General features: G+C 43.2%; 1 protein-coding gene across 13 annotated transcripts in view; it reads right to left on the bottom strand.

The window, feature by feature from the left end:
• Nucleotides 1-23,977, bottom strand: part of FAM193A (family with sequence similarity 193 member A) — a 191,948-nt gene that overhangs the window by 85,883 nt on the left and 82,088 nt on the right. For 11 of the 13 annotated variants that reach the window (XR_005054173.2, XR_005054171.2, XR_005054172.2 and 8 more), the window contains one exon: nt 20,614-20,859. The exons of the other annotated variants lie outside the window; for them this stretch is intronic. Coding sequence is in view for 8 of the 11 variants with exons in the window: in XM_036992149.2 (XP_036848044.2) it covers nt 20,614-20,859 (246 nt within the window). In the remaining 3 variants the exon portion in view is untranslated. The remainder of the gene's footprint in view (nt 1-20,613; nt 20,860-23,977) is intronic. 13 annotated transcript variants of the gene reach the window in all.

Raw genomic sequence — 23,977 nt, 5'->3', positions numbered from 1 at the left:
TACGTTCCGTCCACGTCAAACAGTTTTAAAGAATACAACAAAAAAATCGAGGACTTGAGTATGCAACATGTCCCACATCCACAATCCAGGGACAGAACCGAGACACGAAAATTAAACTCATCAACAGAAAGAGACCCCAAAGGAACAAATGAGGCAACCCACAGACAAGAATCTGAAGCTGGCAATCACAGGTAAGTGCCATATGTTCAAAAAAGTATAAGAAAACAAACACTAGGAGAGGGACTGAAGAAGTAAAAAATAAGCAAATGGAACTTCTAGGAATTAAAAATAAAATATCTTAAAAGGAAAAACACTGGAGAGACTTAAAAGTAGATGAGTCACAGCAGAGTATCCATAAACCTAAAGCAATAAAAATAACCCCATACACAGCCCAGCAAGCAGGATGAGCAGCATGAGCAGGGTCATTTGTGAGAAAAAACCAAGACGTCTTACAGGTAATCGTCTAGATGACGAAATAGCAGAAAATCTTCCAAATTTGATGAAACTGTAAAACGAAGTATCTTAAAAGCCCATTTAATCCCAAGCACAAATACACACGGAACAAGCGATCCATGCCAAGGCCCATCAGAGTGAAACTGCAACAGAGATGTGGGCCAAAGACTCTATTCTCACTTTTCAGGTTTTCAAAAAGATAATGAACTGTTTAAAGCAAAAATAAGAAAAATGTATTGTAAAGTTTATAAGATACATGAGAAAAATATGTGACCGCGCTAGCGCAAAAATGGTGAAGCAGAGTGTAATGTTGCGAAGTTCTTAAACTACATGTTAAAGAGATGATATTCTTTGAAAGCAGAGGCTGAGAACGTGAAGATATATACTTACGTTCCGTCCACGTCCAACAGCTTTAAAGAATACGATGTGGGGCATGTTGCAAACTCTAGAACCACAAAAATTATGGAACAAAGTGATATAGGTAATAAGCCAAGTGGAGGTAAAATAGAATCATAAAAACACCCTTCAGTCCTAAAGAAAAGCAGCAGCAAAGAGTACCTGACAGCAGACAAGAAAACAGGGAGAAAAAAAAGCAAGATGGAATTTAAACCCAAACACATCAATAGTTACATTAAATGGAAACAGTTAAATGTGCCAATTATTAGAAGAGCCTGGTCAGACTGCATTAAAAATCAAGAACCCCCATGCTTTCTACAAGAGATTATAAAGACACTGGTATGTTAAAAACAAAGGCTGGAAGCATCCTTCAATATGGGAGAATATATTTGTAAATATATCTGACAAGGGGTTAACATTCAAAATATACAAAGAACTCACATGCTTCAAAACCCAAAAGCAAATATGCCTATTAAAAAATGGACAGAGGATATGAACAGACAGTTCTCCAAAGAAGAAATTCAGATGGCCAGCAGGCATATGAAAAGATGCTCCACATCACTAATTATCAAGGAAATGTAAATTAAAACCACAATGAGCTATCAGCTCACACAGGTTAGGATGGCCAGCATTAAAAAGATTAAGAACAACAAATGCTGGTGAGGATGTGGAGAAAGGGGAACCCTCCTACACTGCTGGTGGGAATGTAAAATAGTCCAACCACTGTGGAAAGCAGTATGGAGGTTCCTCAAAGAACTAAAAATAGAAATACCATTTGACCCAGGAATTCCACTCCTAGGAATTTACCTTAAGAATGCAGCAGCCCAGTTTGAAAAAGACAGATGCACCCCTATGTTTATCACAGCACTATTTACAATAGCCAAGATATGGAAGCAACCTAAGTGTCCATCAGTAGATGAATGGATAAAGAAGACGTGGCCTCTCAGTGTCCCAGTGAAAGGAGGAGCCACACGTCTCTCACGTTAAATCAAAAGCCAGAAATGATCAATTTCTGACTGAATAAAATGGAATATTATTCAGTCATAAGAAGAAAACAAATCCTACCATTTGTAACAACATGGAAGGAGCTAGAGGGTATTATGCTCAGTGAAATAAGCCAGGCGGAGATAGACAAGTACCAAATGATTTCACTCATCTGTGGAGTATAAGAACAAAGCAAAAACTGAAGGAATTGAAGGACTGGGGAGGGAAGAACTTCCAAGGACTAGGGAGGGTGGGTGGGAAGGGAGGGATAAGGGGATTAAAGGGCATTAGAATTAGCACACATAATGAGGGGGCGGGCACAGGGAAGGCAGTTCAGCACAGGAAGACAAATGATTCTATAGCATCTTACTACGCTGATGGACAGTGACTGTAATGGGGTATGTGGTAGGGACTTGGTAATGGGGGGAGTCTAGTAACCACAATGTTGCTCATGTAATTGTACATTAATGGTACCAAAATAAAAATAATACAATAAAATAAAATAAAAAGAAGAAAGAGTAGGAAAAAATAAAGATAAAAAACAAAGGCTGGGAGACACATTCCATGCAAACACTAACCAAAAACGGCTGAGTGGCTCTCTTAATAGCAGAGAAAGTCGGCTGCAGAACAAGGTGTCTCAGCAGCAAATGAAGGACATGATGATGAAAACATATGGGACTGATTCAATTAGAAGCAGTTAACGATGTAAAATGTTACAGTAAGCACTCCAGTAAGGGAACTCAAAATACATGAAGCAGGAATTAAAAGGAGACATATACAAATCTACAATTACTTTTGTAAATTTCAAAACTCCTCTCTCTAACTGAACTAGATAAAAACATCAGAAAGGATACAGAAAATGTGAACATCACAACCAACCAATGTGACCTATGAACCACACTAAACTCTTCCCAATGCAGAATCAGATGCTTTCAAATGAACATGGGATATTAACCAAGACTGGCCATAAAACAAATGTCAACAAATTTTTAAAAATTAAATCATATAAAGTATGTTTTTTCTGATTACAACAGAATTAAGCTAATAACCAATAAAATGGGAATCAAAAGATACTAACTCCCAGTTATCAAGTAAGTCAATCATGGGGAGGTAATATACAGCATGGTGACCACAGGTAATAATACTGTATTACGTATGTGAAAGTTGTAAATAGAGTACATCTCAAAAGTTCTTATATAAGAAAGACCGCTTTTCTGTAACTATGTATGGAGAAGGATGGTAACTAGACACATTGTGGCGATCACTTTGCAACACACGCACTCCCTGTCTCACTAAGCTTCGCTTCCCTGAGCTCCATTTGCAGATACTGTGTCTTTCACAAAGATAAGGTTTGTGGCAACCCCACATCCAGCAAGCGTATTGGCACCATTTTTCCAAAAGCATTTGTTCATTCTGCGTCTCTGTGTCACATCACATTTGCTCTGGTACTGTGACCAGCGACTGTTGATGTCACCGGATCCACACGCACCTAAGACGGAGAACTTAATCGATAAATGCGTGTGTTCTGACTGCTCCACCCACCAGCCATTCCCATCTCTGTCCCTCTCCTCAGGCCTCCCTCCTCCCTACACAGCAACACTGAAACTGGGCCAGTCAATAACCCCGCAGAGGCCTCTCAGTGTCTCCAGTGAAAGGAGGAGTCACACGTCTCTCACGTTAAATCAAAAGCCAGAAATGATCAAGCTGAGTGAGGAGGCATCTCAGAAGCCAAGACGGGCTGGAAGCTGGGCCTCCGGCACCGAACAGTTCACCAGGTTGTGCATGCAAAGGAAAAGTCCTCGAGGGATGCCAAGAGTGCTCCTCGGCGACCACACGAATGATAGGAGAGCAGCCTTATCGCTGATCTGCAGGACATGAGCGTGGTCTGTGTAGATCAAGCTGGCCACACATTCCCTGAAGCCAAAGCCTCACACAGGGCAAGGCCCTAACTCCCTCCAATAGCGTGAAGGCTCAGAGAAGTGAGGAAACCACAGAAGAAAACCAGACGCTGGCAGAGGCTGGTTCATGAGGCTTGAGGAACAAAACCGTCTCCATGACAGAAAAGTGCAGGTGAGGCAGCAAGTGCTGATGCAGAGGCTGCAGCAGGTCACGCAGGAGTCCAGCTGAGATCATTAATGCAGGTGGGTGGCTACACTGAACAACAAGCACATGCTCACATGGATCCAACAGCCTACAGCTGGAGGAAGAATCCGCCCAGGACTTTCACAGCCAGAGAGGGGAAGTCAGTCCCTGTCTTCAGAGCTCCCAAGGACAGGCTGACTCTCCCGTTAGGGGCTAATGCGGCTGGCGGCTTTAGGTTGAAGCCATTGCAAAAACTCTGGGGCCCTTAACAATCATGCTCAATGTACTCGGTCCATGCTCTTCAAACAGAACAACGAACCTGGGGGACAGCACGTCTGTTCACATGACTTACTGAATATTTTAAGCCCACTGTTGAGACCCACTGCTCAGAAAAAAAATTCCTTTCAAACTACGACTGCTCATCAACAGTGCACCTGGTCACCCTAGAGCTCTGACGGAGATGTACACGAGATCAATGTTGTTTCCATGCCTGCTGACAGAATCCATTCCGCAGCCCGTGGACTGAGGAGTCACTTCAGCTTTAAAGTCTTATTATTTTAAGAAATGCATATCGTCAGGCTACAGTTGCCTTGGACGGTGACTCCTCTGATGATCTGGGCAAAGTAAACTAAACCTTCTGGAAAGGATTCACTGTTCTAGACGTTGCTAAGAACATTTGTGATCCATGGGAAGAGGTCAGAATCTCAACGTGAACAGGAGTTTGGAAGAGGTTGATTCAACCCTCATGGTGACTTTGAGGGATTCAAGACGTCAGTGGAGGAAGCCACTGCAGGTGTGGTGGAAACAGCAAGAGAACTGGAATTAGAAGTGGGTCCTGAAGATGGGACTGCACTGCTGCCTCTCATGGTAAAACCTAAACACCCGCGGAGCCACTTTTATGGGTGAGTACAGACAGTGGGCTCTTGAGAAGGAATCTACTCCTGGTGAAATGCTGTGAGGACTGTTGAAATGATAACAAAGGATGTAGAGTATTCCAGGAACTCGGCTAATAAACCAGTGGCAGGGTTTGAGAGGACTGACTCCAATTTTGAAAGTTCTACTGTGGGCAAAATGCTACTGAACAGCATCATCCTACGAAGAGATATGGTGAAAGGAAGAGTCAACCAATGCAGCAAATCTCATAGTTGTCATATATTAAGAAACAGCCACAGCCACCCCCACCTCAGCAACTAGCACCTTAATCATCAGCAGCCATCAACACTGAGGCAGGACCCGCCACCGGCAGAAATATGGTAATTCAATGAAAGCTCAGATGATGGCTAGCATTTTTTTAGCAATGAAGTGGTTTTCTACTTAAGGTATGTACAATTGTTCTTTTAGACATAATGATTACTATACACTTAATAGACTACAATATAGGTAGACCTAACTTTTATATGATAGGCACTGGGAAACAAAAAACACTCATTTGACTCACTTTATTGCAATATTTATTTTATTATTGTGTCTGGATCCAACCTCACACTATCTCCAAGATATGTCCGTACAAAGGACATCTGAGACTATAACTTGAAATTACAACTATTGAAAAAAATTTTGGGAATCCACTTGACACAAGTAAGGTCAAAGACCTGTTTGACTCATAATCAAATAGGGGTCTTGCAACATCCAATTAACAGCTTAGAAAGAGAAGTCAATTAGAGCTATACCAGTAAATTTAGAGAAGGAAAAATGTAAAAAATATCACCTAAAATAGCATAAATAAAAGTGAAATACCTATGAGCAAATCTTTTTTTAAAAAACAAATGCAAAGTGTATCAGAAAAAATATGAAACACTTATAAATGGAGAAGAATTCCATACTTATGGGATTAAAAGACTCAGTATTAGAAAAAAGTTAATTCTCCTCCTGCTGATTATATAGCGTCAATGCAATCCCAGTCAATTCTCAGTAAGATTTTTTTAATTGACAAGATAATTTTCAATATACAGACATGCAATAACTAAGATAATTTTGAAGAGTTCAAGGTAAGAGGACTTTCTGAATATGAGGTTTATGACAAAATTACAGTAATTAAGAGAGCATGCTGTTGGCACAAAGACAAATCAACCAGTGGAGTAGAAGAGACAGCCCAAAATACATGGGTCACATATGTGGACACCTGATTTATAACAAAGGTGGTTCTGAAGAGTAGGGGACACAAGGGAGTGGGGGGCAGAACAGTTATGTCAATGATTGTTTTAAGCAAACTGTATTTCCATATGTAAGTAAATTAAACTTGACCTTTACCTCACAACCTAAAAAACTTAATATCAGTTCCAAGAGGGTTGTACATCGAAATATGAAAGGCAAAACAACACAGAGGACCATGCTTCAGGATGGTAGCCCCTAGTCACATGTAGCTACTAGGCATTTGATATGTGAGTAGTCGTAAGTGATATGGGCTGAAAGTGTAAAGTATACACAGGACATTTAGGATGAAACAACAGATAACATCAGTATTTCTTACATTGAGTACAGGCTGAAATTATAGTTTGAATATATTGAAATAAAAAAAATATGATCCCGTTTCTTTTGGGTTTTTGATATGTCACAACTAAACAACTGAAAATTACCTGTGTGGCTTGCGTTTTTTTGTTCACATATTTCTTTGGACAGTGCTGACAGAAGAAAGCACACACTGAAAAATACTTTTAGGATCTCATGACGAGAAGAATCATTAATAAACAGAACTAAAGAGAGCAGAATCTACAAAGGAAAAATTTGAGAGATTTGACTAGATTAGAAATGAATTTGTGATCAAGAGACACTAAAACAGTTAAAAGGGAAGCAAAAAGAGACAGGTGGTATGTGCAATGCATGTAACTGACAACAGGCTCACATTCAGCATATTTCCAGAAGTCCCACATGTCAGTAAGATGTGACATGGGAGTCCCCCTTATTGAAGACCCCCAGAGGATGCCTGACACCATAGATGATACTGAACTGTTATTTCCTAATATACATTACCCAAGATAAAATTTAGTTCATACATTTTCACACTAATACCAAGATGCTATTTGCCTTCTTCAATGTTGACATCTGTGCTGCTGGTGCAGAGGCATCGGGGTAGGAGTGGCAGATCCTTCTTGAGAACAAAGGCTGGCACAGAGAGCAGGCCCACGGCTGCGGCGTTCCTCACTGCCACATGCTTGGCTTCTAGAACAAGGCCAGTTCCACTTAATGTCCTTGATACGATGAGATCATTAACTGTGTTAAATCTCAACCTGTAAGCACACGACTTTTGAGTACTGTGTCTGTGATGAAGAAGGGAGTGTGCATAAAGCATTTCTGCAAGGGTCCTGAGAAAAGCACTTGCGCAGTGAACTGAACGGACCACTTCGTCCACTCAACATCAGTTTACTAGAAAGAATGCCTAACAGACCAAACTACGGTTATTCAGACCTGGATATTTGTCAGACATTTTCTCAAAAAAGGAGGAAATGAGCCTATTACTTCAAGGAGAAGAGCTGACACTATTGGTAGCCTATCATAAAATATCAGCTTTCAGGCAAAAAATTACAAGTTTGGAAAAGTTGTACCCATCACTGTCCACTTGAAAAAGTTTCCACATTTAAAGACTTTACTGATGAGATCCTGTGGTGATAGGAACAACTGTGAATTTTCTATATGGAATAATGGATGGTTTTGGTATCAGGAAGATCTGCCTGACTTAGCAAACCATTACCTAACCAGTGACCATCAGTGATGCTACAAATAAATCTCAAACATAATGTTAGAATAAATCTGAAGACCTGACAAACAAACAACAAAAATCATGGATGGGTAACAGATTCACTCAGAGTATAAGGGAGGCAATGGATTTTAAGTTAATAGAGTAGGAAAAATTCAGGTTCGACACTGCAACTAACCATCAAGAACTGTTACTTGCCAAGAAAAATATCCACAATTACCTGAAAAAGCTAATAAAATATATTCTTCATATACTTCAGTCAGAATGACCTATCACAACAGATGGGAGGCAGAAGCAGATGAGAATCTAGCTGTTCTATTATCCAAAGTTAAGATTTGCAAAATAATGTATTCTACTCACTAAATTATTTTTGTTTTGGAAAACAGTTTTCTTAAAAGACACGCAGTTGTGAAGGAACAAAGCTGCATTAGACTCACAGACACTGAGAAGCGACAAGTGGTCACCAAGGGGAGGAGAGGAGGAGGAGGGCTGCTGAACCACTGTGATTTTACACTTGTAATTAAAAAATAATAAAATAAAATACATGCTGTTGATCTTAACTTGAAACCAGTTAATTACATAAATTCTGTGCCATTCAGCAATTCCTTCCCTACATGTATATACAACAGAATGTATAAATGTGTGGTCCAAGAGCAACATTTGTAACAACAAAATTCGGAAACATGTAGCATATTTAGAAAGGTGAATAGCAGGCAGCAATGAAAATGAAGAAATTACAACATTTATGAATCTCAAACATAATGTTAAAATAAATCAGACACAAAGTAATGCATACTGTACAATGTCTATAAAGTTCAAAACGCCAGGAAAACTGGACAACAGGGTCTAAGGAGAGGGGCATGGTGGCATAACCATGCAGCCCCGGACATCAGGAGTGCAGGCTCTGTGGGGGAAGGGAGGGACTGGAAGGGCCCCCGAGGGGAGTGTGGGCTAAGGGCAATGCTCCTCTCATGAGACCTACGTGGTAGCATGAAGAAGTCCAAACAGATAAGTAATCACAGTTCAGCGACAAGGAGTGATTTCACCATTAAGAAGCAGACTCACCATTAAGAAGCAAGACCAAATTGATCCTTCTCTATGCTGACTGCACAAGGCCACCTAAAACATGCTAACACCAAGAGACCAGCAGTAAGAGGAGATGAAAAGGGAAGGAAAGTAGGGCAGGAGGGCTCCCACGACTATGCAAACAGTGAGCAAGCAAAATACCCTTTAGGAAGAAGGGGCGACTGCAGATGGTTTCAGTGCAATAAAAGGAACCACACTCCATGGTGAGTGAGTGCCACATGTCTGTGACCATCAAGTCACTATGTTGTACACCTGAAACCAATATAATATTGTATTTCAACTATACTTCAATAAATAATAAAAAGGAGCAATGCACCAAGATATAATAATTTTAAACTGCATCCACCCAGCACAGCCTTAAGGCATGTAAAGCAAGACTGGAAATAATTATAAGGAAAAAAGAACAGATAATACATGCACAGCAGGAGATTTTAACTGATTTTACTCTGAAATCGATAGGCTAAGAATACAGAAGGATTTAAGAACACAATTAACAATGGGTTGATCTCACGGGTATAACAGGGTCCTCTAAACCCTGAGAAAACATCCCCAAGCACACATGAAATATTTAAGTAAAACTTACACCTTGTAGTAGTATAATTAATTGGTAAGGAATCATAATATAGACAATGGTCTCCAAATATAAGAGCATAAAATTAAAAGTCAGTATGATTAAGGGTAATTCAAGAGAGGTATGTTTAGATATTTACTAATACATCTAAAACAATTCACAGGTGAAAACAATGACAACTGGATAATACTTAAAATTGAGCCAATACAGTAACATTTCAAAATCAGAGCTGTGATCAGAGTGTTTCAGGATCTAACTGAGCAGAATAATAAGAACTGATGGAAAAGAACTCAGAAGGGAAAAGAGTAAGCACAGAGAAAGCAGAAAAACCTTGATCTGTGGTCTCCATCAGCAGGAAGTGAAGGCCCAGTGGCTCCTTGCTGCCATGTGGCAGTCAGTAAGGGGAGTGGGGCTGTTTCCCCTCCTTTCACCAAGCAGGTGGGGGAGCAAGGCTCAGGTTCCCACAAGGTGTCCAGGTGAGATCAGCACAGGAATACAGCTCACTGAAGCAGCTGGCACCCACTGAGGCTCCTGACACACTCATAAGCAGCCCTCAGATGATGCTCAAAGAATGCAAGGCACCCTACGCAGACAAGCACCCCACCTCACCATGGCACAGGGACTACTCTCCCAAAGACAAGAAACTAGGAGAACTACATGTCTCAACTTACTGGCAGGTGTCTGTAATTCAGGACACTGTGGTGTTTGCCATGCCACCTTTCAATACACAAAACAGAAAACAGAACACCTGTGGAGGCAGACAAGAATCACCAATAGTGGAAGCCTTAGGAAGATTAAGGGGATGGTGCAGAGACAGAGATTAAGAGGTTACAGGGAGACTGGCCCACACTGTTCTTGTCTGGGCACTGAAACTTCTATCACATGTACCACAGCATCTGCTAATCAAATGCACACCACATGCACACATACATATAAATCTGCGGTAGTTAATGATATAGAGATATTTTCAAGGAGAGATATTTTAAAAATTAAGAAGCTCCTCTCCGAAAATACAAAATTGACTTCTAGCAAGATTGGTTAGAAAAAGAAGAGAGAGATCAATTCAAGATGGCAGCATGAGAGGTGAGACAGAGAACTCATCCCAAAACCACATAGAGTATGAAAACAGTTAATACAGCAACAGGAAAGGCTGAACCAGACTGCATACACCTGGAGAATGGAGCCAACCTCACAAAACAGGGTAACATACCAAAACCTTGATCCGGCAGGACCCAAGCCCTTCCCCTACCCCAGCCCACTGGTGGGAGGAAGAGAAATGGAATGGGGAGGGAGCGGAGGCTTAGAACTACCCGACATCCAGCCCTAAAGGTCTGCTTTGGGGCACAAAGCTACATTGTGTGGTGCTCTGGAGGTTGGTGGGGTTGGGGAGTTGAGACAGGCGGAGTGTTTGAGAGACTGACATTCTGGCCATTTGTGGAGGATGGGAACCACATTCAGCCGCTCTGGCACAAAGGAAAGGCGGGCGGTCTGAGAGCCTTCCTAGAAGCGAGACGGCTGGTGAAGGGGTGGGGTTTGCACAGAGCTTGCTGAGCGGGAGAAGGGACAGGGGAACAAGGTTGTCTGGGTGCACTCTGGCCCGCAGGTTGGGAACTTTGAGGAGCTTCAGGAGCTCCATCCCGCTGGCTGGCTGGCTGCCCAGCTCCGAGACCCCCACTATGACACGCAGTCTTCAACGCCTTCTTCCTGCCTACCGGCACCTGCTCAAAAAACAGGCAGTCACTGCGCTGGTGTCAGGCCAGCCAGAGGGGGGCCCTGTCTAAAAGAGCTAGAGACACAAAGCACAGAGGCTCACACCTCTGTGCTCAGCCCACTGTCTCTGACACTGGAGATAGGCACGGCAGCTGGGAATCAGAAAACAGATATATCCTACCCCCAGAAACCAGGGTCACTCCCCTATGACCCCCAACCTCACTCCAGGGGCTGAGAAGCTCCAGGGACTGGAGCTACGGGGCACTAGAGGGCACAACACAGAAATATGAAACGTCAAAGAAACCTGGTTCAGACCAAAATCTCACAAACCCCAGAAAAAGGGCCAAATGAAACTGAACTCACCAACTTCCTGAAACAGAGTTCAAAATAAAAATCAAAAACATGCTCATGAAGGTACAGAAAAATATTCAAGAACTCAGGAACGAATTTAGGACGGAGATTCAATCACTAAGAAATGCCATATGTGAAATGAAACACACAATGGAAGGATTTAAAAGCAGGTTAGATGTAGTAGAAGAGACAGTAAATGGAAAAGAAAAAAGAAAAGAGGAATACAAAGAGGCTGAGGCACAGAGAGAAAAAAGGATCTCTAAGAATGAAAGAATATTGAGAGAACTGTGTGACCAATCCAAATGGAACAATACGGGTACCAGAAGAAGAAGAGAGAGAAAAAGGGATAGAAAGTGTCTTTGAGGAGGTAACTGCTGAAAACTTCCCCAATCTGGGGACAGAGACAGTCTCTCAGGCCTTGGAGGTACATAGATCTCCCAACACAAGGGATCCAAGGAAGACATCAAGACATATAATAATTAAAATGGCAAAGATCAAAGATAAAGACAGACTTCTAAAAGCAGCTAGAGAGAGAAAAAAGATCACATACAAAGGAAAATCCATCAAGCTATCATCAGGTTTCTCAACAGAAACCTTACAAGCCAGAAGGGAGTGGCATGATATATTTAATGCAATGAAGCAGAAGGGCATTGAACCAAGAATACTCTATCCGGCAAGGTTATCATTTAAATTTGACGGAAGGATTAAACAATATTCAGATAAGCAAAAGCTGAGAGAATTTACCTCCCACAAACCACCTCTACAGTGCATTTTGGAGGGGATCCTATAGATGGAAGTATTCCAAAGGCTAAACAGATGTCACCCAAGGGATATAGACAAAGGGTACAGAATATGATTCAAACATACAAAGAATCGAGGAGGAAGAAAAAGGAGGAAAAACAAAAAAGAATCTTAAGGTTGTGTTTGTAATAGCACACAAAGTGAGTTAAATTAGATTGTTAGATAGTAGGGGAATTACCCTTGAACCCTTGGTAACCACTAATCTAAACCCTGCAATGGCAATAAGTACATATCTATTGAAAATCACCCTAAATGTAAATGAACTGAATGCACCAATCAAAAGATGTAGAGTCACTGAACGGAAAACAAAACAAGACCCATTTATACGCTACCTACAAGAGACTCATGTCAAACCCAAAGACATGCACAGACTGAAAGTAAAGGGGTGGAAAAAGATATTTCACTTAACTAACAGGGAGAGAAAAGCAGGAGTTGCAGTACTTGTACAGAAAATATTGACGTCAAAACAAAGAAAGTAACAAGAGACAAAGAAGGACATTACATAATGATAAAGGGCTCAGTCCAACAAGAGGATATAAATATTATAAATATCTATGCACCAAACACAGGAGCACCAACATAAGTGAAACAAATACTAACAGAATTAAAGGAGGAAATAGAATGCAACACATTCATTTTACGAGACTTCAACACACCACTCGCTCGAAAGGACAGATCAACCAGAAAGAAAATAAGTAAGAAGACAGAGGCACTGAACAATACACTAGAACACATGGACATAACAGACATCTACAGAACTCTACACCCAAAGGCAGCACAATACACATTCTTCTCAAGTGCACAGGGATCATTTTCAAGAATAGATCATATACTAGGCCACAAAAAAGAACCTCAATAAATGAAGAAAGACTGAAATTGCACCAACCAGATTCTCAGAAGAAAAACATATGAAACTAGAAATAAATTACACAAAGAAAATGAAAAAGTCCACAAACACATGGAGGCTTGATTAACATGGTCATAAATAAACAATGGATCAATGACCAAATAAAAACAGAGATCAAGCAATAAATGGAGACAAATGACAACAACAATTCAACATGGCAAAATCTGTGGGACACAGTGAAGGCCATGCTAAGAGGGAAACATATTCCAATAGAGGCCTACCTTTGTAAAGAAGAAGAATCCCAAATGAACAGCCTAAGCACACAATTAATGAAACTAGAAAAGGAAGAACAAATGAGGCCCAAAGTCAGTAGAAGGAAGGACATATTAAAGATTAAAGCAGAAATAAATAAAATTGAGAAGAATAAAACAATAGAAAGAATCAATGAAAGCAGAGGCTGGTTCTTCGAGAAAATAAACAAAATCGATAAACCCCTAGCCAGACTTATCAAGGAAAAAAGAGAGTCTACACACATAAACAGAATCAGAAATGAGAAAGGAAAAATCACGACGGACACCACATAAATACAAAGAATTATTAGAGAATGCTATGAAAATTTATATGCTAACAAACTGGATAACCTGGAAGAAATGGACAACTTTCTAGAAAAATATGACCTTCCAAGGCTGACCCAGGAAGAAACAGAAAACCTGAACAAATCAATTACCAGCAATGAAATTGAATTGGCAATCAAAAGACTACCTAAGAACAAAAGCCCTGGACCAGATGGTTTCATTGCTGAATTTTATCAAACATTCAGTGAAGACCTAATACCCATCCTCCTTAAAGTTTTCCAAAAAGTAGAAGAGGAGGGAATACTCCCAAACTCATTCTACAAGGCAAAAATCACTCTAATACCAAAACCAGGCAAAGACACCACAAAAAAAAGAGAAAATTACAAACCAATATCCCTGATTAACATAGATGCAAAAATACACAACAAAATATTAGCAAACCGAATTCAAAAATACATCAAAAAGATCATCCATCATGATGAAGTGGGATTCATATCAGGGATGTAACAACATTCAAAATCCATCAACATTATCCACCACATCAAAAAAAAGGACAAAAAGCACACGATCATCTCCATAGATGCTGAAAAAGCATTTGACACAATTCAACATCCATTCATGATAAAAACACTCAACAAAGTGGGTATAGAGGGCAAGTACCTCAATATAATAAAGGCCATAGATGACAAACCCACAGCCAACATCATACTTAACAGCTCAAAGCTCAAAGCTTTTCCTTTAAGATCAGGAACAAAACAAGGATGCCCACTCTCCCCACTTTTATTCAACATAGTTCTGGAGGTCCTAGCCACAGCAACTAGACAACACAAAGAAATAAAAGGCATCCAGATTGGCAAGAAAGAAGTCAAACTGTCCCTGTTTGTAGATGACATGATATTGTACATAAAAAACCCTAAAAAGTCACCTCTAAAACTTGTAGATCTAATACCTGAATTCAGCAAAGATGCAGGATACAAAATTAATACACAGAAATCTACTGCGGTCCTATACACTAACGATGAATTAGCAGAAAGAGAAATCAGGAAAACAATTCCATTCACAATTGCATCAAAAAGAATAAAACACTTAGGAATAAACCTAACCAAGGAAGTGAAAGACTTATACTCTGACAATGACAAGACACTCATGAGAGAAATTAAAGAAGAAACCACATCCTGTGCTCATGGATAGGAAGAATTAATATTGTCAAAATGACCACCCTGCCTAAAGCAATCTACAAATTCAGTGCAATCCTTATCAAAATACTAACAGCATTCTTCAATGAACTAGAGCAAATAGTTCTAAAATTCATATGGAACCTCAAAAGACCCCGAATAGCCAAAGCAATCCTGAGAAGGAAGAATAAAGCAGAGGGAATTAAGCTCCCTGACTTCAAGTTCTACTACAAAGCTACAGTAATCAAGACAATTTGGTATTGGCAAAAGAACAGACCCATAGACCAATGGAACAGATTAGAGAGCCCAGATATAAACCCAAGTATATATGGTCAATTAATATACAATAAAGGAGTCATGGACATACAATGGGGAAATAACAGCCTCTTCAACAGCTGGTGTTGGCAAAACTGAACAGCTACATGTAAGAGAATGAAACTGGATCACTGTCTAACCCCAAACACAAAAATAAACTCAAAATGGATCAATGACCAGAATGTAAACCCTGAAACCATAAAACTCTTAGAAAAAGACATGGGCAAAAATCTCTTGGACATAAACATGAGCAACTTCTTTATGAACATATCTCCCCGGCAAGGGAAACAAAAGCAAAAATGAACAAGTGGGACTATATCAAACTAAAAAGTTTCTGTACAGCTAAGGACACCATCAGTAGAATAAAAAGACATCCTATAACATGGGAGAATATATTCATAAATGACATATCTGATAAGGGGTTGACATCCAAATTATATAAAGAGCTCATGCACCTCAACAAACAAAAAGCAAATAAGCTAATTAAAAAATGGGCACAGGAGTTGAACAGACAGTTCTCCAAAGAAGAAATTCACATGGCCAACAGGTACATGAAAAGATGCTCCACATTCTAATCATCAGAGAAATGCAAATTAAAACCACAATGAGATACCACTCACCTCACACCACTTAGGATGGCCACCATCCAAAAGACAAACAACAAATTTTGCCAACAGTGCAGAGAAAGGGGAACCCTCCTATACACTGCTGGTGGGAATGTAAATTAGTTCAACCATTGTGGAAAGCAGCATGGAGGTTCCTCAAAAAACTCAAAATAGAAATACCATTTGACCCAGGAATTCTACTCCCAGGAATTTACCCTAAGAGTGCAGCAGCCCAGTTTGTAAAAGACATATGCACCCCTATGTTTATCGCAGCACTATTTACAACAGTAAAAAATGGAAGCAATCTAAGTGTCCATCAGCAGATGAATGGATAAAGAAGATGTGGTACATATACACAATGGAATATTATTCAGCCATACCAAGATAACAAATTCTACCATTTACAACAACATGGATGGACCTAGAGGGTAGTATGCTCAGTGAAACAGGTGGAGAAAGGCAAGTATCAAATGATTTCACTCATTTGTAGAGAAAGGAACAAAACAGCAGCAGACTCACAGAACCCAAGAATGGACTAACAGTTACCAAAGGGAAAGGGACTGGGGAGGATGGGTGGGAAGGGAGGGATAAGCGGGGAAAGGGGCATTATGATTAGCACATATAATGTGCGGAGGGGGGGAAACAGGGAAGGCGGTATAACACAGAGAAGACAAGTCGTGATTGTATAGCATCTTACTATGCTGATGGACAGTGACTGTGAAGGGGTATGTGGTGGGGACTTGATAATAGGGGGAGTCTAGTAACCATAATGTTGCTCATGTAATTGTATATTAATGATACCAAAATGAAAGAAGAGAAAGAAAAAGAAAGGGAAAGAAAGAGAGAGAGAGAGAGAGAGTGAGAGAGAGAGAGAGAGAGAGAGAGAGAGAAAGAAAGAAAGAAAGAGAGAGAGAAAGAGAGAGAGAGAAAGAAAGAAAATGCACATGTGAGGAATAAAGCATTGTATCTACAGATGTGATGGGAATTGAAGAGGCCACCTACACACAATTTCATACCAATAACTCACAATTTCCAAGAATATAACTTACCAAGACTAACTTGAAAGGAAATAGAATAGCTGTCATTCATTAAAGAAACTGAACCACAAGTTTACAATTTACCAGAGACACAACTTCTGTGAAGACAGGAGGAAGGGTGACAAGGTCAAAGGCAGGTTACTCTGGGCCTGAGTCAGGACAGAAGAGATTTGTGATGTGGAAGAGAAAAATAATCAGCAAAGCAACACATCCGTGGAGTAGGTGGAAAGGAGAGGTGGGCACCTCCTCGGCTGTGCAGGTTTGGGAAGGGAGGAGAAAGGGAAAGTCCATGCCACCTGGCCGTGTGGTAATGAGGCCAGAGCAACCCGTTAGACGCCCTCCATGGACTGGAACACGACGTCGAGGGGAAGCAGGAAGCAGAGGCTCGTATATTTCTCCAGGAATGTTCTACCAGGTGGCGGCAGGGAGAGGCATTGAGCCAGGTCTCAGGCAACAAGAAGTTAGGGGGCTTTGCAAGACAGCAGTGACAGCATGAGTCACTCATACTATTCTGAGAACAGAAATATCAGAGGAACCCACCATGGAAATGAGATGGAGAAAGTCAGGAAGATGGTAACCGAGGACGCTCAGGCAAACAAGCTCAAGATGGGCCGCGGTTGCACCAAGTGTTTGAAATAAAAGACTTCTTAGCTACCTGCCTGGGCATGATGAGGCCTAGGAGTGGAAGGAGAGACCTGTGGAGAAACCTAAAACGTGGAGGCAGGGTGTCAGAGGACATTTCCCCAATATGCTACCACAATTTCTGATAACAGAGCTTTTACCTAGAAAGGCGCAGTTAACTTCCGCTTCAAGTGACAGTGACTCAGAGCTCTTCCCCTGACTGTGAGAAGTTGTGGGACAACCTACAACTGCATCGTCACACAGGCCACCAGAAAGTGGAAAGGACCAGAGGAACTGGACAAGTGCAGTGGGCCCCTCCAAGGACAAAGGGATACACGTACCATTTCCCCTTTGGCAGAGGAAGGAAAGCAGGTCAGAAGAAAAGAGCTGAACTTGTAACGAGTTCCTAATGGTTGAGCGTGGCCAGAGGGACCCTTTGGGGGAAGCAGAAGCCTTCCCTGCTGAGATGGCAGGCGTCCTCCGCCCTGGGAGAAAGGCTCAGGGCCTGGTCAGACACAGGCATGGGTCAGCCACCCTCAGGAGGGAGAAGCAGGGGGGTCTGTCCCACCCAAGACCCCCACAGATACAGGCAGCACCTGGCTGCCATGGGGAGGGGGCATGATCACTGGGAAAGTTGCCCCAGAGAGCCCGGGCATAGGGCTGCCCAAGGGATCCCAGACAGTGCCACGGTGGGAGGCTTGTGCTGGGCAGGAAGCGATGGGAGCCCACTGCCAAAGGGGGCCGAAGGGTAAGGGGACCCCTCCCCAGCCCACAAAAGCAGCAGGCACTGTGCGTGCGTGAGAGGAGTCTGCAAGGGGGCTGAAGCAAAACCTGGCTGACCCCAGTGCGGAACAGACTGGTCCGGTCGCACAAGCACTCATCAGGAGGCCCATTCATGAGTGGACGCTTCCTCCTCAGCCCCTTGGTCCCCTACATGCAGCACCTGGCACTCCTCCAAACAGTACGAGGCACAGAAAGCAAGACTTAGGGAAGAAGTAACCCCAACTCTACACAAACTTTTCCCGAAAAGACAAGCAGCAGGAATATATCCCTCATTTTATGAAGCCCCAAAAGACATTAAAGGTCAGGCGGGAGGCAGACATCTTTCAGGAGCACACATGCAAGTCCTTAACTGAATACCAGAAAATCACTCCAACACCAGATGAAGGGGTGTCTGCAGAAAGACCTGTGCACTTTATACAGCTCTATGCAAGAGTGCACATGTCCACCAACCAACAGCCGAGGCCTAGCCCTACAGCCTGTGTCAACGATATGGAGGAGGAGAACACTGATGCATACGATCAAGAGCATCATGCCAAGTTAAACAAAGCTGTGACACTCAGGAAAGCAAAACCATGGGGACAAACATCAGGTGAGTGGTCACAAGGGGCTGGGGAAGGGATGGAAAAAAGAAAAGCCCTAGAGCTGAACTGTAGTAGCAGTGGTTATGCAACTATATATGCTTGTCAAAACTCACTGACTACATACACTTTACACGGGTGAATTTTACTACATTCAAATTGAATCCCATTTTGTTTTAAAGACCAGTAATTTTAGCCAGCTTGAACACAAAGGACAATTTCATAAAAGTAACAGAAGGTCTAAGTCTGTAAGTACAGGGCCAGCAGTAGACCTCTGTGGTCCCTGGGGTCACTTCCCGGTGAGCAGAGCCTCATTTGACAATCCATTACCTAGGACAAACTGGGAGTTGGGAAATAAGATTCTCCCTGGCAAGACTAATTAACAGCAAATCAAAGGTATTTCCACAGGCCTCTGAAACCAGGATGAACAATAACAACCTCTTCCCAAAGGCACGGTCAAGCTAAAACAGAAGAGCAGGACTGGAGGAGGAAGAAAAGAATGAAGTTTGGAAAGCAGAGAGAATGCTTTGGCAAGGGGAAGACCCCAGAGTGTGCCTGGAAGTGAGCAGGAAGCACTTAACTTCAGGAACACCAAACAGCCTTCCATTAACAATGGCAAGAAGACCAAACAGGTTAAGTGGACACAGAAAGCAAAGTAAAATAAAAATGATAAAATAAAAGCAAGAAGGTCTTAGGGTAAAAAAAACTTGACTATGTCATCTTTGAAGTCCAATAGGGGGGGTCCCATGGTCTATCATTTCTTTGTTTATTCATTTATTTACTCATTAATTCAAATATTTGGGGTACCTAAAATAAGCCAGGCTAGCCAGTGTTCTTGGTAAGAAAATATATAAACATAGCTGCCCTCATGGAGTCCACATTCCAGTGAAGAGGACGGACTGGGTAAGTCAGAGACCCAATGAAGAGAGAAGTGCTGAGGGGAGCGCACGGCAGGGAGGCAGGGCGCACGAGGAGGCTGGGGACGAAAGCAACTTCCGCTCTGATACACAATGAGATTTCAAGGGTTGGCTATTCAAGCGCTGCCACAGAAACCGGTCCATGAGCTGGGAGTGCTGCTTGCAAGAACACCCTAGAACAGAAGTCACTGGCTCAGTAGCAGGCAGCGAGGAAACAGATGAGACCTAGCAAGGCAAAGAAGATCCATGCCACGGAGCAGAAGGATGTTCACCAAATGGTCCTGGGGACTGACCTCGACAGCAGTGCCAGGCCAGAAGGCGGAACGTGGTCATGGAGGCTGGTGTTGGAGGCCACATGCAAACAGGTACTAGAAGAAAGGTAACAGCTCTGAAAACAATCAGCTGCTTGCAAGCAGAATCAGAAGAACAGAAAAGCCCCAGAACATGGGCGGTCAAATGGTCACAAAAGCCAACTCCTTCTAGAACCCAAGGAGCAAATTTGAAAGCCCTTTCAGAACCAGGCCCACTAAGATGGAGCCTGGGCCGAAGATAAGATTAAGGGCACGGCCTGCCCACACAAGCCTCACCGCCTCAAGATCGCCTCCGCTCAGCTGAGGCAGGAAATCAAGGGGAAAAAAAGGGTGGGGGGAGTGGCACTCGACAACTTGAGAATTGCATGTGAGAGAATTTCAGGTGTAATCATCTAGAACCAAACACATGAAAAACCTCCTAGCTTTTTAGCAAACTGCTTCGCCAAAGAAATCTTGAGACCAGACTAAAAAATCACAAACACTCTCTTTGGGCCCCCAAACTCGCTGACCTAGTTGTCTGACTAAGGAGGGCAGGTCCCCTACTACCTATGGCAGATGTGAACAGGAAGACCAGGAGGAAGGCCCCAGCGGGTAGAGCAAGGGCCCAGAAGATGGTGCAGGAGGGAGTTCCTTCCAGGAAGCAGACACAAATTCACTCCTTCGCCGTAAGCCGTGAGTTATGACCAGTGCAGAGCCCGCGCTGGCTGTGCTGGGCACTCACCGCCGGCCGGTCAAGGCTGCTGTGCCTCTCCTCCTTCTCCACGGTCCGCCGGCAGTCGGGACACACCCACAGTGGCAGGCGCAGCACACTGTTGCCCTTGGGAGCCATGGAAAGGGCCAATTTGCTTGCGGTCTTAATTCCACTCTCTAAGAATGAAGAGTCTTTCCTCTCGCTTCTGCACAGAAGACAATGATCCCCAGGGGGGTAGGATGGTGTTCTATGATTCATGCCAAAATTAAAAGGAGTCTGGAATAGAAAAGATTTTCTATTTCAAAACATGATCCACAAAGCCAAGATCATTAAAAAATAATACATAGTTCTAAAATTACTATGTACATGTATGTTTATGCAAAAACACATCAAATAGGGAATTTTAAAAATAAAACTGTACCTAGTGTTCTAGAAACTCATACTTCAAATGTAACACCATAAAGAACATCTTAGTAGGAGTCAGAAAACTGTCCAATTAACCCCTTCACCCAGACTTCTATACTTCATCTCCGACATGCTAGAAAGTGTCAGTCGCAATTTTCAGACTGGGAAAGCACCAGGATTTGTTATCATCAACCAAGTTTAAAGCTACCATTCTAGAGATGTCTGCATATGAGGGTCAGGCCTAAGGTGGCAATTCTGGCTTAAGTGTGTCTGCAGATCCTCACCACCTCTGAGGTGGAGTCCACATACCAGAAAGATAAAAATCTGGGAGACTGATGGCAGCCACATGTCCAAGAATATAATATAATGAATCATAAGAAATACATATTTGGTAATATGTATTTCTCAGGTATATCTGGTCTTCATCAACAGTTCCTGAAAACATTACAGAGTCTTAAAGGTGAAATGGGTATTTTGTCACATTAATGAGAGACTTTTGGACCCCCACCCAAGGGCAGGGGCTGGAAGCTGGATCAGACAATGGCAATACTTTAGTCAATCATGACTCTGCAATGACGCCCTCACGAAAACCCATGGGAAGAGCTTTCTGCTCACTCCCTGCTCTGCCTGCTCTGCTCGGCTGGATCCTGCTTCTTGGTCGGAGAGGGCTTCTACGCCTGGGGAACCAGAGCGCCCCCACGTGCCACCCGGGCCCCAGGCTCCATGAGGACAGAGGCTCCTTCATCTGGGACCTTGCCCTCTGTCTCTCTTCATCTGGTTACTAGCTTGTATCCTTTATGGAATCCTTTATTAAACTAGTAAAGGTAAGTGTTTTCCCGAGTTCGGTTTTCCTGAGTTCTGTGAGCCACTCTAGCAAATTAATTGAACCTAAGGGGGAGGTCGGGGGAACCTCCAATCTGAAGCCTGTAGGTCAGAAGCACAGGTCACTGCCCGGGACTTGTGACCAGGTCTGTAGTTGGGGGTGGAGGGCAGTCTTGTAGGATGGAGCCCTTAGCCTGGGAATCTGGGGCTGTCTCCAGGCAGATAGCATCGGAATTGAGTTGAGTTCTCGGACACCCTGTGGGTGTTTGAGAATTGCTTGGTGTAAGTTATGTGTGGGGAGACCCCTCCCCACATATTTTCACATATTGGAATTGGGTCCAGGTACCCAAATGAAGTTATATTACTATTACTGCTATGTATAATGTTGTTACTGTTTTACGTAGGGAAAAAATACTCCATCGCATTTTGTGTCAGAGATGTTACACCCAGCCTCCTTCCAACTCAGCAGCAATTATGCTGAATTTGTCTCCAGCTACTCAATTTCAATGTCTACTTTTTTCAAATAGGCCCTACACTGTGGGGTGAGGCTGGGGTCCTCTAAGATAGGAGGAAAAGTCAAGATACTACCCTAGGTCTTCTCCAAAAGATTGTGCAGCTTTAAAAATACCCCAATAGGCTCCAAGTTACAAGATCAGCAAACAGAGACCAAGGCTTTAACCCACATCAGTGGTAGCCCAAGATGGGAACCACCCTGCAAATCCTGAAGAGAGGTTCGACGGAGGCACACCTGGGCAACACATGAGTGGGGGAGCATGGCATGGCCTTCCAGAAGCAGGGCAGCTCCGCCCAGGTTCCAAGCCAGAGCACATGTAGGAGCAAGGCAGCAGAAAGCCCCCTGGCCTCTCGCCCATCTGGAGTGCTCCTGCCATGATACGTATCAGATGGGAAGGTGGCCCAGGCCCCACGCCAAGGCTATTCGGGCTGGCACTCTGGGCATTCCACAAAGTCTCCAGTTCCACCCAAGACTCCTCCAAGGTCAACCGGCAGCCTAGAATTCCCTCAGCCCATGGCTCTCCCTGTCCTCCTGTGCCAAGGCTCACATACACTTGACAGTGCTTAACTGGACTACAAGTGTGCATCTCACAATTGGCTCCAGGGCCAACTGAGCGCTCTCCATCAGGCCCCAGGCCCCATTTCCATAACACGGAATGGCCAGCAGGTGTCAGGTGCTCACACAGGGAACTAAATGAATAAATGAAGGAGTGAGTGAGTGAATGACAGCACCACTAAGATGCAAAAGACTCGCAAGTATATTCTTACCTGCTTTTATAAGTCAGTGATGAAAACTGTTGACACCTGTCAGAGCCACAGGGTTCCACAGCCTGGGCCAAACCCAGCTCAGCAGCCATCACAACGTTTGGGGTGGGAGGGGAGAGAACCAAGTACACTCTCCCAGTGGTGGTGTAGAAAAGCTCCAGGCTGCTCAAACCACAGACTACCATGGGAGCAGACATCTTTCTCTCCCCCCAAGATCCAAGAAGTCTCACTTATGACATTTTCAAAAATCACTCATTTAACCCTATGTAAAGCCACCTCTTGCCCCAGTCCTAGAAAGCAGCCACCATCACCAACAGAACCACACAGCCTTCGGAGCTTTCTACCACCTTTCTACCCAGCAGAGATGCTGGGCTCCAAAGTCAAAGGTCCCCAAGCCAGAAATCATAATGTGAGAGCCAGAGCTGACTTGAGCCCACCCAGTTCAGCTCCCACTGATGGGTCCATCTGTCTGTCTGCCTCTCCATCCATTATTTCCTGGGAGCCTGCCAGGTGCTAGTGTAGGCACTGCGGACACAAGTGTGAATAAAATAAAATCCTTGCCCTCGGGGAGCTAATACCCTTACCAATGACAAACAGAGGGAGCAAAACGTAAGCTGGGCAGGCAGAAGCCACATATGTACCTGGGAGAGGGCCATTCCCGAGAGCAAGCACAAGCCCTGGGGCAGGAAGCCAGAGCAGGTGAGGAGGAGGCAGGGAGCCCGAAGTGGCCTGGTCTCCCCCCGCCCTGTTCTAAAAGGGTAAGGTAACGAGGCTGTGTGCAGAAGAGATGAGAGGGATTAAGAAAGGAAGGGAACAGGGGCCGGAGAAGCTCTGTGCTTTCTAGGAGTGGGGGCAGTGAGGTCGCTGCTAAAGGCTGCTAAGCAGAGGG

This window comes from Manis javanica, chromosome 5, assembly GCF_040802235.1.
Source record: "Manis javanica isolate MJ-LG chromosome 5, MJ_LKY, whole genome shotgun sequence".
In the NCBI taxonomy this organism is placed as follows: domain Eukaryota; kingdom Metazoa; phylum Chordata; class Mammalia; order Pholidota; family Manidae; genus Manis; species Manis javanica.
Note: the sequence above shows the minus strand (reverse complement) of the source record. Positions and strands in the feature narration are given on the sequence as shown.